The following is a 13,201-nucleotide window of genomic DNA, read 5'->3' on the forward strand; positions in this document are numbered from 1 at the left end:
CACTTGGAGGAAGAACCCTTTTGCTTCAGTTGTGTCACTGCTTTTCACCTCTGATGCTCTGTGATGGCAGCCTTGGCTTTGCCTCTCTGTCAGGTAATTTTCCCAGAGATGTGTATTACTGCCCCTTTTTTTGTACTTAGGGGTTACAAACCTCGCTCCCAGGCTCTGCAGAGCTGAATCAACCTACTGGCTCACTAGTGCTGCCAAACATGGTCCTGCCTTCCAACTCCTCATACACAGAGATGTGTGATAGAGCTCCTCCTACATGGGCTTTGGTGCCTGTTGAGCCCAGCCAAGAACTAGTTCAGCTCACTACGACAAAAGAAAACCTTTGGGACATTTTAGGGAGATGAGCAGTAATGCTCATTTACCTATTCACTAGTTTAGCAGGTTGGGCAGGCTCACTGGGATGTCCACTGAGTGGCAGAATAAGGGAAACAAACAAAACCACGTGGTAGAGAGCAGGATGAGCAAAAGGACTGGGAAGCAAGGAACATCAACAAGCTATTAGATCAGTTGTATCATCAAACTATACCCGAGTACGCTCTCTACAGACATACTCCGTATTTGCTGTTGGAGACAGTTTCCTGGGTAAGTTAAACCTTTGGTAGGGCCATATTTATGTTGCTGTAAACTCAGTCTCCAGGAGTGAGGGGTATAAATCTCTCCACCTACCGCAGGCAATCCTGCTGCTACATCCTTTAAGGAAGATCACTTGCTATCTATTCATACAGCTCAAGGAAGCTGCTTCTGTATTTTAATGCATCTCCTATCTATGACATTGACATCTAAGGCACTCAGTCTCTCTGAGAGTCTTTCAGTGCTGACTGAGATTTCATGAAATGGTAGCCACCAATTCTTCTCTATTGATAAACTGTTCTTTCACATCATTTTACTTGCTCCCCGTCTGCCCTCCACCTCAGGCAAAGCTGCCAGTACCTCATTATTAACTCTCTGGTTGTTTCTTCACTCCTTGCTGCCACTCATTTCTGTGCTGCAATGGGACACTGAGGAACCATCGCTGTACTTACCTCCCCAGTGGGGTGTTGCTCTATAGTGAACTTGTTCTCTGTTTAAAGAGGAAATAAGATCTCTGATTCCAGGGATGAAAAACACTCCCAAGTATTCAAGTATCTGCTGTACCTTGCAAAAACTTGGCACTGCGTTATTTTTCTGTCTGGGTGTGTGGCTGGGAATGTGCATTACCTGTTATTTCAGCTACTGTGTGATCACTACAGCATTTCTTTCATCTGGGTTTGTAGGTTTTTTCAGCAGCTTTCTTTATTTTTATGAAGCTTGATTCCCTTCACTCATTTCCCCCCTGATTTCTTAACCTTCATAATACCAGCCGTAGTCTGCCTGAATTTATTTTTTTCTCTCTTTCTTTCTTCTACACAAACTAGAACAGAGATTTCCTGAAACAATATGAAACAATTGCACAGTGAAAAAGTAGGGATTAACCAAACAACAAAAACAAGTTAGAAAGACTTCCCTGAAAATCATCAAATCTATCTCAGCTACTGTATCTTCATTCTCCTGGCTCTTGTGAAGTTCTCTAGTGTCCTCCAGTATAAACAGGCCTTAAATTTCTAAAAAATGACAAATGAAATCCAACAACTTGAAAGAAAGAAAGTGTTCTTCATACACGTCTAAAGGGGGCTAAAATAGGATCCTCACTGTTGCAAATCATCTTTAAGAGTTGCCACATTTTCTCCTGGAGCAGTTAACAACAACTTTGCAAGGTTTTCCTGAGTCTCTCCCTGAGGTTCTGCCACTCATTTTATGACCATGGGTAAACCACTTCTTCACTCTGTACCTTAACTTCCTGCTGCAAAACGGTCTTAACAACACTCACCCATTTCTAAATTACTTGTGATATTAAAATATTCATTGCTAGCAAATCCTTTGAGATCCTTTGAGGTGAAGTTCTGTAATCATGCAAAATGCTTCTCTAGCAAAACTAACCCCCCAGCTAAAATCATATGTGCATATATACATTATGGAATTTCATCTTATATTTTGTTTCAGTGATGCATTTCAGTTCATCTGTGTAACAGGAACCAACAGAGAGGGCCGAATTTAGAATTCAGTCACAAATAATGGATTCTAAACTTAGAATTATATTAATATCAGCAAGAACAAATCTGGAGTATTTGAAAATTGTGTTCCAGATTGCTGCCTGAGGATTTTTTTTGAATCTCATGACAGTCACAAGACCAGGGTGAAAAGACTTTCAAAGCAGAAATTTGCTTTGTGTGCTGCAATGCTACAGGAAATCAAAGATATGTTCTTTTATAATAATATCTGTTCTTTAAAAAATAACTGCCACAAAATGTACCCAAATTTGCAAAAATTCAAACTGCCATGAAATAAACCCAAAGGTGGTAAACAAAGAATGCCCATGGATTTTTCCTTTTGCACTATATCTGTTAAAAATAACCAAACCATAACTCTGGGTTTTGTGGTGAGAGCAGAAACTAAACTAAACTGCATCCCATACTGACTGCTTCACACAGCTTATTTTTTTTTTTTTTCTGCTTAAAAGGACATGCAGGTCATGACATGAGAGTTTTAATTCAATTTGGGACTGTCACAGGAGCACTGCCATCAGTCACTTTTGTGTCTACGTGTTCATTTGTGTGAGTGGGTCATTTTGCTGCAGTGTATCTCTGATGCCAATAACATGTGGGCCAAGTCTAGCCCAAGTTTTAGACCTGGAACTGGGAACTGCATTTTAAATACACTGCAGTTTTTATGTGCGTATGGGTGGTGGGTGAGGGGCAGGGGTTCTGTTTAGGGTCAGGTTTGAATCAGCTGCAAAATTCAGGATCAGTGGGTAACTCTGCTCTAGAGCTTCGTCTAGTCCCAGCTTCTGTCTGTTTACACTCACTAAGACAAACTCAGTAATTGAAAGGTAGCAGAATGAGATCCAAGGAACCTTATTCCATATTTCATCTGCTGATTACCTTTTCCCCCATGGTCCCATATCCCTTTAAAATCATTCTGTCTTTTCTCATTTCTGTCCCTTCCAGTTTCAAACCAATTTTTCTTTTTCTTGACTCTGTCTTGTTCTCCTCAGGCTCGGTGGCTAGTTCTCTCCATCTCTCTGAATTACTTGTCATTTCTCACCTGTCATGGATCCTCCGAGCCCTGGCCTTCTGTCTGCTTATTAAAGGGGCTGTCATTCTAAAGGATTTTTTTGTTTCCAGTTTTAAAACAAACACATTTTTATTATTTTAACAAAATCTGTCTTCAGCAAAGCCAGTCAATCAAAGGGCTTGACTGTAAACTTTTCAATTTGGCCGTGTTTGTGTTTCAAGGCAAGCATGAACATGTAGATATCCAAAGAGAGTGCTGAAAGCCAGGTCATGGCTGGAGGTCTGAGGGGAGGACTGGGTTGTCAGGCAGATGCCTCCCTGAGTTTTGGCCACCATGTGCTTCCTGCACAGCTGTGTCTTTGTGAGAGCCTCCCTTCACCCTCTCCCGTACTTACTGTAAAGGTATAGGCTGGCATTTGTGACTCCCAGCTTGTTGGCAGCCACACAGGTGTAGTTCCCATAGTGTTCCTCAGTGACATTGGCCACCATCAGCAGAGACTGACTTCCCGTGCTCTTTATCTCCAGACCATTGGCGCTGTTTATCCTGGGAAGACAGGAGATGAGGTGTATAGTGCAATGGCAGCTGTGTACTGGGAAGGAAATCCCTTCCCAGCAGTCAGCAAAGCAAAGTCATTCAGCCCAGCTGCCAGGTGAGCATAGAGGGAGGCAGGGAGGGGATCTGAGAGGAAAGAGATCAAAGAAGGCAGGGATAGGAAACAGGAACATCGTAGTTCAGTGGGTTTAAATGCCACTGGTAAAGCAGTGGAGAACCAAGGGAAGACAAGGGAAGGGGAAGAAGCATTAGCCCAGCACAAAGTCACTCCAGAAATTAACACACCATGGCCAGCTGAAGGCTAGTCTGTACTTGAACACAATATTCCTAATGAAATATACTGATTCACAATATGTGCATATACTGAGTCACCCCTGAACCTGGGCATCCTGTTCAGGGCTAGCTACCCTAAAATGCAGGGTAATAACACAACCTTCTTAATGCCAGGTAAATGCTTAGGTAGAAAGGACAGATCCTTTTTCTCTTCTCATTTATTCTCATATGCAAGTCTGAGAGGCTCAGGTTGCACAGGTGGGGGAATCTCACACCTCAGCAGCTCCTTTTCCTAGAAGAATGCACCTGGAGCAGCATTACCTCACTGAAAACTTATACTACATATTTTGTGGTCTGTATTTTGGGCTACTTAGCACATGAACATTGTATTAATTGGGTATTGGCCCATAATGGACTTCAAGGCAAGAGCTCCATCCTCTGCACTTCCTTCAGCATCTCCAGTGCAGAGAGGAATGGCCTCCTCCAGCCATGACCATGCTGGTTCTGCCGGGTCTGATGGGACATTGTGACTCAAACGGATTGTAAGGAGCAATTTGAGAGGAGCTGGGGAGGATGACAGCAACCTCTATTCAGTGGACTGAAAAAGAGAGGAGGGAAGAGGTGAGCTAAAGGCCTTACCTGGTGTCATCTCTGTACCACTCGAAATCAGGCGTGGGCACTGCTGATGCCTCGCACCGCAGTAAGGCTTGTCGTCCCGTGGCCGCCTCATTGCTCTTGGACTCTGTGATGGTGGGAGGGTCTAAAGGAAGGAAACATGTGGTCAATCCACACACTTCCAGGTGGAACAAAACAGGGAAACCATGTCAGGGCTGCCTGCCTCATGCAAACTGTTCAGGCTACTGGAGGTCCACGGGAGCTGTTTGTTGTGGCCCTTGCTCCCCCCTGCTCCTCTGCAGAACACTGCTCTTTGAACTCTCCCTCATATACCACATTAGCAGCACTCCTTACACGTGCTTCTCTTCACCGCTGCTGAATAAAGTTCTGTCATAAATGCATAGGCATACACAGGCAAAGTTAAGGTTAATGATGGACTTGTGCAAATTATGAATATTTACCTATGCATCTGTAGTTCATATGGGCTTATCAGAGAGAAGATGAGACAAAATCTTCATCAAGGGTAAAGGCAGACAGCAAAAATAAAGGAGCAAAGAAGGAATTTAACACCAACATGAAAATCATATTCCATACAAACTCTTTGCCTAATGCAAAAACTATAATAAGAAAGGACTGAGGCAACATGTATGAAACAGAAATACTTTAATGGCTGAAAAGGGAAGAATATTAGCAGAAGCTGTGGGTACAACTCTGAGAGCCAGTGTTGTGACACTTCCCTTAGGTGTCCAAGGTTGCAAATCCTGATCAAGCTTTCCTGGACATTGTGCTTTGTGACAAGCTCCAGAAGGGCCTTCTTGTGAGTGCTCTGCCTGAAGTTTGCCCACAGCCCAGCACAGTGCTCCCACCTCTGCTTACTTTGAAGTCTGAGTGTTGTGCCATGGGCAAACCAAACTTGGAAAATATATTGGTGTGCTCTGCTGGAGCTTGGTCTCAGTACTGGCTGGATACCAGGTAGGGTAGGCACCGGCATCTTCAATCCCAGCCCCATGTTCAAAATATTAAGCGATAAGCTTTACATGTTAAAAGGCAGAATTATTTCCACCTGGCTGCTGAGAGGGATCAAGGAATAAGAACCTTGTCTCTCATCACTAATACTTACATACCCTGAGATTACAGGGCTGTGACTCAGACAGATACTTTGCTGAGACTCAAGTTACCATGAAACACTCTCTGCCATCTGTATCTGTCCCAGAACTCAAAGGCCAAAAAAGAAAAAAAAAAAAGCAAAACAGATTGTGGCAGTCAAAGAAAAAGAATAATTCTGTCTGGAGAATGTAGGGAAGGAAATTTGTTTGTGAACACATTAGCCATCTCAGTACGATCCCTTCCCTGACCTTAATCGGGATTTTATGCAGGGCTTTAGGGATATTGCAGTGCGCCCTCTAACATCATAAATATTAATAAGTTTACATAAATAGGTTCCTACATTCAAAGGCTGTGGGTTCGTGTAAATATTTTAATTTGAAAAGGAGGAGGGATAATAAAAGGATAGCAAAGGTGATTTTTTAACCATTCTTAGTTGATTTTTTGGCTTGAGCAGTGTATCTTCTTGCTGTCTACAGCAAGACAAACCTTTCCATTTATCTGGCACACGAGGTGAGTCACAAAATGAACAGGCACCCTTCCGTGGTCCTAGAAAATTATTCCAGCAAGTGTCTGCTTCCCAGCCTGCTGCCAGGGAGCCCAGCCCCTTGCTCTGAGCAGTCCTCATATTCACCACTTTAGGAGGTTGGTGCAGTGCTCTCCCGGAAGCAGGGGCAGGTGGCATTGCCAAACAAACCAGCCTATTGCACCCAGAAAGCAGCTGCTCTGTGTGTAGCCATTTGCTGCCTGGGAAGCCAGGAGTGAGTTCCCTTTAGCTGTTCTCCTCCCACTCTCCCCAGGCCTCAGTTTCCCTGTCTGTGATGTGCAAGGGAAATTACTTGGGAAGCCTGAAGGTGGTAGTGTGAGACCAAAGCAAAGTGAGATGCTTTCTCCGGCAGTTCGAGCTGACAGCGCTCCACAGCAGATGATAAGAGATGGCCAGGAAGCTCCTGAGGTTGGACAGGCCCCATTTTTCAAACTTACTGTGTTTTTCCCCACTTTCTGCTGCTTGTGGTGTTGTTTAACAATGCAGGATGAGGAAAGATGTATGCAAATATCTAGTTTTCATTCCCCTAATAGGACTGATTGTTTTCCTGCATGGTCCTCATAGTCTCTTAGATTTATTTGCCTTTCTGTCAAAAGAAAAAAAAAAAAAAACAAAAAAAAACCCCCAAAAAACCCCCAAAAAACCTGTCCTGAAGGTATTTTAAGTTGCTTACATTACAAATTACACTACATATTAACATCACTTTTCCATATTTTCCAACAGTTAAAATGTTTAAGATTTTACCGTGGCATAGTTATTATGTGTTGAAACTAAATCAAAATCAAACATTCTGACTTTATACAAACAATCTGTTTCAAACACATTAAAGCATCGTTGAAATTATGTTTCACAGAAGTGTTTGAAACTATTAATTGGTTCTCATGGAAAGTCTTCAGTTTATAAACTCAGCTGTTTTCGACACTTCTATACTTTCAGTGCAAAAAGTCTGCTACTACAGTTCATATTAATGCCAAATTTGGCCCATGAGGCAGCTGATATTAAACCACTGCCATCTAATTTCCAAGGGAGCTATAAAAAAGCTGTGTATTTGGAAGATGCTGCAGGGAACCTATAACTTCGACTTCTAAGCAAGACAGAAAAGTTGATCTGATGGGATGGCCCACACAGGACCAAGGGAAAGAAATGAGGAGTAAGAATGATATTAAAAGGTGCTATGATCACCTACAGTCAAAATTAAACTGGTATTGCCTGAAACACTTGATGCCATCAGCTCTCTGCCCTAACCTGCTCCCTAACAGTTCTACCTGTGAATCAAGGCATGAATATGCACCCAGAAATATATGTCTGTAGCCATATCCAATTTCAATTTAAGTTAATATTCTGGCTTAAGTCTCAATTTAAACTGAAGAAGGTCAGGAGAGGATATACCTCCCATTCATCCATCCTTGCTGCAAAGTTGTTAGCCTACAAGCAAGGAAACAAAGCAGGTACATGGGGATAGCTGACTTTACATCACTGGAGTGCCAAATACAAGCCTTACAAGTATGGAGGATGGACATACACACATGCAGGATTAAAGAGTAACATCAGTTTGAAATATCTTGTGTTACTGTGAGTGGAGCATGCCAGCAGAGTGAAGTGGACATCTGTCTAAGCACATATGGGATGGGATCCATGCCCCAATCCACAGGTGTGGAAGTAAGCCACAGCTTACTGTGCCTCTTGGTGCTTTTAGGGGATTGCTGTATCCTTTGGCCAAAACCCCCTTCTATATTGTACTGGTGCATGAAGAGTGTTTTAGACAGAGATTTTAAACTAATGACCTGAAACTAGCATAAAAGTTAAGTTTTTGCACCCTGTCATTAACACGTGCCACTGCCCCGTGTCCCTTGGCTGTGATAGCCGTGTAGGCACTGCTGAGATGGCTGGGTGCAGGCAGGCATGTGTTTGCTCTGAGCCAGCTGAGCCCTCCCTTATCTCTCCTTGCTGCCTTGGTGAAGCTTCTCTTCACGCTACTGTTCACCCGAATATCAATGAGTGAAAACAAGGCATTGCCAGCCTTTTGGAGGGGAGAGACGGGGGCAGCTCACAGCTCTTCTTTCTCTCTCTCTGTCTGTCTCTCTGCACCACACCTCCCCCAGCCTTTTCTTATATATTACCAGGTTTAAAGCACAAACCGTACCCTGTGGCAAGTGTCTGATTGCAGCTAGTTTTCTCAGCGCCCTGCCTTGCAGATTGTATAATCCAAACCCCAGAAAGGCTTCTCTGTTTATCCTGAAGTGACCCTCGCCTGTGGGCAAGGCTCTCCCCGCTGCCCTGCCCCAGCTGTGGTGTACTCACAGTTCACAGTGACCCGGACTTGCTTGACGTCTGCTGAGGCAACTTCGTTGGCAGCTTTGCACTCGTACTTGCCCGACTGCTCTCGTGTGATCCCCAGGATCTCCAGGTACTCCTCCTCACCTTCAAACTCCCTGCCTGGTAGGACAGAAAAATACAGAGGGTGGTTCTGTTAGGCTTTTCAGACTTAAGAAGTCGCTATGGAGGAACAACCACAACATGGAGTCTGCAAACAGGCAACAGTCACGAGCGGTTTAAAAGTTATTTCAGAAGTTCGCATCAGCAAGATACCAGTATTTCCTTTAATTATGGAAAACTGAAAATCTGGAAGGCAGCATACAGGTGGTGCAATACACAGCCTCTCACAGGCTGCCCAGGCTGAGAAGCAAAATCTCCACCACATAAGATCAGACTAAGTTCACTTGAGTACCACCAGCAGTTAGTCACGCTGCGGGTGATGTGCTGGTTCAGGGCTAGCTGGGTCCTCAGATGTGTTGTCAGCACCCTTTTCTCCACTGCAAAACTGTGAAAAATGTCTTTCTGTCTCTCAGTGCAACCACCACCCTGAAGTGCCATCGATCAGATCAAGCTACCGTTAAACACAGCCAAACTGAGAGAAACAAACTGTAATTTGATCTGCAGAGACCAATAATCATCACGCATCCCTGAGCTACCGTACATATGAAATGACACATTTAAACCCTGCTGCCTCACTTACACACTTTGGAAAACAGTGACTTGAGTGTCAGGCGGGGTTATGGATGGGGGCAGGAATCGGGGGAGGTCTGTGGCCTTGCTTTTAACTCACTGTGTGACCTTGAGTGAGTCACTCCTTTGCTCTCCCTCTGGAAACTGCAGCAAATAGCCCTCCCTCTCCCATCACCTCCTGGTTAGAGCAGAGCAGTGAGGTTAACCCATGTAAAACACATTAAATTCATTGCATGAAAGTTGCCAGGGAAGCATGAAACACTAGGATTGGTCTATCTACCCCGTTCCTTCAGAGAGCAAGGTAAGGCACCTCCTGGAAAGAATCTGAACCACATTTCCTCCTCTCAGAGGGCTGTAAGCACTGCTTTGCAGTATTGGAAACTGCAAGCCCCAGTTGTGTGCCTGTGTATGTTTAGAGAAATCAGTCCCCAACCCTAAAAGTGTAAAAGACAGGTTTGGAAAAAAAAAAAAAAAAGTCAGATCACAAGAGCTCCCATTCAGGTTCTTCAGAGTGGCCAGATTTTCCAAAAAACTCTTTGCCCAGAAGATATTATCTGCTCAACAGGTGCCGAGCGCTTCTGAAACCCTGCCCACTTCACAAAAGTGCTTACAGTTTTTGAGGGAGTTCAAATAGTTCCTACTGTTCCCCTTGGTTTATGGCATTGCATGAAAGCAGGGTGAAAGTCTGGAGCTGAACTTCCCACGGAGCCACCTGCAACAAATCCCACCCCACAGGCACAGACTTGCTGCAGTGTCTTGGCCAGGTCAGCCTGGCCACACACACTGGTGATGCCAGCTGTGTGCAATTCCCTTCAGCATCAGAGACGGACTTCAGAAACTTCAAAATCTACTCAGAACTCTGTCCCTTACATTTTTTTGGGGTCTTTTTTATTTTTCTTTTTCACAGTCAATTTCCAGAATCGTTCTAGGGGAAAACCACTCCCTGTCACAGAGACTCAGCATGAAAACAGCAGTGTACCTATTAAAGTCATGTAAAGACAAGGGCTCCCCGTTACTTTCAGCAGGGCTAATCAGCAGTCCCTTTTTCCAGCTCCTACCAGATGTTCAGGTCGTGGAAATCTCGTTGATATGTCTAAAATTCACATCTGCTTTGGTTTTTGCATCCCCTAACAGTCTGCTGCGGGACCTTCCTGCATGGCAGCAGCGTTTTGCACAAGGGAAGAAGGAAAAGTTGGCTCCTGCTACCAGGACGTGGCTCTCAGTCCTCTGCTCTGCACTGGGGCTGATGCTGTGGAGAGTCAGTGGAGAAGGAAGCTGGGTGGGATTTTCACAGCTGTTTTTTGTTGCTAGAACTCATGAATGCGTTAGGGAATCCTAACCCCCTGTAGGACCAGAGTTGAGTGAGCCACAGCACTGTGGGAAGGGTCTTCAGTCACCATCTAAGCCGTTCCCCAGTCTCCAAGGCATGACACATAAGTCATGTCAGGGACACAGCCATCCTCTGTCCTCCAGCGGCAGAGATTCTGCAGCCACTCCTGACAATCTATTCCTGTGCTTTGCTGTCCTTACCACTGGAGCAGTTTCCTGAAGTTTGACCTGAGTCTCCCTTGCTGCAATTTAAAGCTATTACTTTTGTCTTAGCCACTACAGACAAAAAGAACAAATCATTCCCTCCTTCCCTGCAACAGCCTTTTATCAACTTTTAAATCACTTATGTTCCTCCCTCAGTTGTCTTTTTTTTTTTTTTTTGCTGAACATTGCCAGGGTCTTTCAACCTTCCTCTGTAGGTGAGGTTTTTTTAGGCTCTTGATCATTCTTGTTCTTTGCTTTTAGACCTCTCTGACAAGTTCACATTTTTCTGGATGTGTGATACCCCAAACTGAACACAGCATTTCAGATGAGGTGTTACCGTGGCTGAACACAGATGAAGGATTGCATTGCAATTCCCGCACCTTGCTGCTGTCTGTAGAGGCAGCACATTGTTTCTGGTTTTGCTACAGCAGGGATCATTTCTGTTTGGGAACTCTCCTAATTCCCAGATTTTCTTATGGCATATTGCTCATATTGCTACCTGCTAATAAAGTGCTTTAAAAATCCCACCCCCAAACTGAGGTAACAACCAACACTCCCCTCCTTTCACAGCAGCACTCCCAGTTGGTAGGTCAGTCAGTTGACTGGAAAGTTAATCAGACATGAGGGAAAGACTCTCAAAGAAAAGGTTAAAACATAATTTGCCTCTGTTTTTCAACTCATTTGCTCTGCCATTCTGCCTTGTTTATATACAGGGTTCATTCCAAGTGGGACTTGCTTCTCCTGCAATTTGCCCTTGTCACAAGACTGTCACCATAATGAAAACAGGGTTGAGGGTGACTTAACCAGCTCTAATGGAGTGGCACCCTCATTACGGGTGCTGTTAAGCTTGTCTGTTAGAGAACCACATCAGTGGAGCTCCAAAGTAACCTACAAGGGTAGATACTTCCCCAAGGGAAGATGTTTTTGAGCTTCTCCCCTGCACACATACATGCACTTGAAGTGTACTGTGTACTATGTCTGGTAGGAGAGCTTTCACAGCTACACAGAAAACCTCCCAAGCATGATGAGTTGCTGGCTTGTCCAGTGGAGTGCCCTGGAAGTAAGTGAAGGGCAGGACTTCTGTTCTAAAGAGCACGTCAAAGACATCAATAACCCTATTCAGCTCCTCATGCCCCTGCTCTAGGACAAACGTATAAGCATAACACTCCAGGGAAAGTTTCTGTGACAGTCTCTTGCTGAATAAGGGGCAGCACTGTTCTTGTCTCTGGACCGGTGGCCCTGAGCATCAAAATTTTGCTACAAGAACTGAGCTACTCTCAAGACAGACCCTTTTGCATGCTGCCTTGTCCCCTTTAGGAGCACATTAACCATTTCTAACAAAAAGCATTTATATAAAATTGAGGTGTTGTAGTACAGATCAGGGAGAGGAAAGATGTATCACAGTGTGTTAGAGAAATGTCAGGTTGTGATACCTTGCAGAGAGCTGTAGAGATGTTTTCACTAATTCACTTTGGCAGCCAGATTAGGTGAGTCATATTAACTCTAACCTCTAAGGCAAACAGGGGGCTGGGGGAGCAGGAACAGAGCTTTATACATGGAGTGAATTTACAAATGTTTCTGCACAGGAGCCAGCTTTGGTAGGGAACTGATGGTTGTCACTGTGCAGTTTATCAGAGTGGGGAGGGACAAGGCTTGGACAATGCTCTTTGGTACCAATAACAATGGACATATTCTATTAGGTGAAAGAGGGACTGCCAGCTCCTGGCAAGCGAGCCACTCCATTCCCATTAAGGGAAGACATTTGCCTTGAGCAGATTATCAAGGGATGAAATTCTGACTGTACTGCCAAAGCTTCCTTGCTGACAAGGGTTGTCTCCTGGCTGTTCTGCCTGGTTCAGTACAGCCCTTTCCCAGTGAGGGTCCTTTCAGGTTTCCCTAGGCAGATGACTTCTCACTCAGTGCAGCTCTTCTCATCCTAAACCATCCCCTTGCATGACTTCAGGCAACCTGCTTCCCTGCAGGTTTTTTTGTCTTTCACATGTTCATAGTTAGCTTGGTTTGTTGCTACAGCCCCATTAAACAGCGTCTTGCCAAGCTGTAGCTCCTTAACTCTGTCCCAGTAATTCAGAAAAAGGAGCTTTCTGCTCTGGAGGCTGGAGATAGAGAGAGCACGAACCCAGGAGGCTTGACAATCAAACCAAGAGGGAACGACCCCGAGCAGTTCGAGCCAGGCAGCTGCTGCTGCTCAGAGCTGGCAGAGCCTTTTTTGCAGAGGGATCTGCGGCAGCAGCTTTGATGTGTGCAGGAGGAAGGCTTTGAAGGCCTGCTTGCCTCAGCCACATTTCCTATCCCCTGGCTTCCTAATTGGACCCAGTAAATAATGAAGCTGAACAGCAAATCTACTTGGCTATGCTAGCCTGCTGGCAAGCAACCCTCCTTTGCCCTTACCCTCTGGAAATAGCCTTGTACAACCCCACTGGCTCTGCATATTGTCCTTGTTGGTGTGCACAC

At 44.7% G+C, this 13,201-nt stretch overlaps 1 protein-coding gene across 5 annotated transcripts in view; it reads right to left on the bottom strand.

The window, feature by feature from the left end:
• LSAMP (limbic system associated membrane protein) overlaps window positions 1–13,201 on the bottom strand; it is a 993,127-nt gene that overhangs the window by 26,646 nt on the left and 953,280 nt on the right. For all 5 annotated transcript variants that reach the window (XM_066175262.1, XM_066175261.1, XM_066175259.1 and 2 more), the window contains 3 exons: window positions 8,492–8,626; window positions 4,564–4,684; window positions 3,494–3,642 (listed from right to left, as the gene is read on the bottom strand). In XM_066175262.1, coding sequence (XP_066031359.1) covers window positions 3,494–3,642; window positions 4,564–4,684; window positions 8,492–8,626 — 405 coding nt within the window. The remainder of the gene's footprint in view (window positions 1–3,493; window positions 3,643–4,563; window positions 4,685–8,491; window positions 8,627–13,201) is intronic.

Source organism: Chamaea fasciata, unplaced genomic scaffold (assembly GCF_029207755.1).
Source record: "Chamaea fasciata isolate MVZ Bird 193981 ecotype frontalis unplaced genomic scaffold, bChaFas1.0.hap1 SCAF_2, whole genome shotgun sequence".
In the NCBI taxonomy this organism is placed as follows: Eukaryota; Metazoa; Chordata; class Aves; order Passeriformes; family Sylviidae; genus Chamaea; species Chamaea fasciata.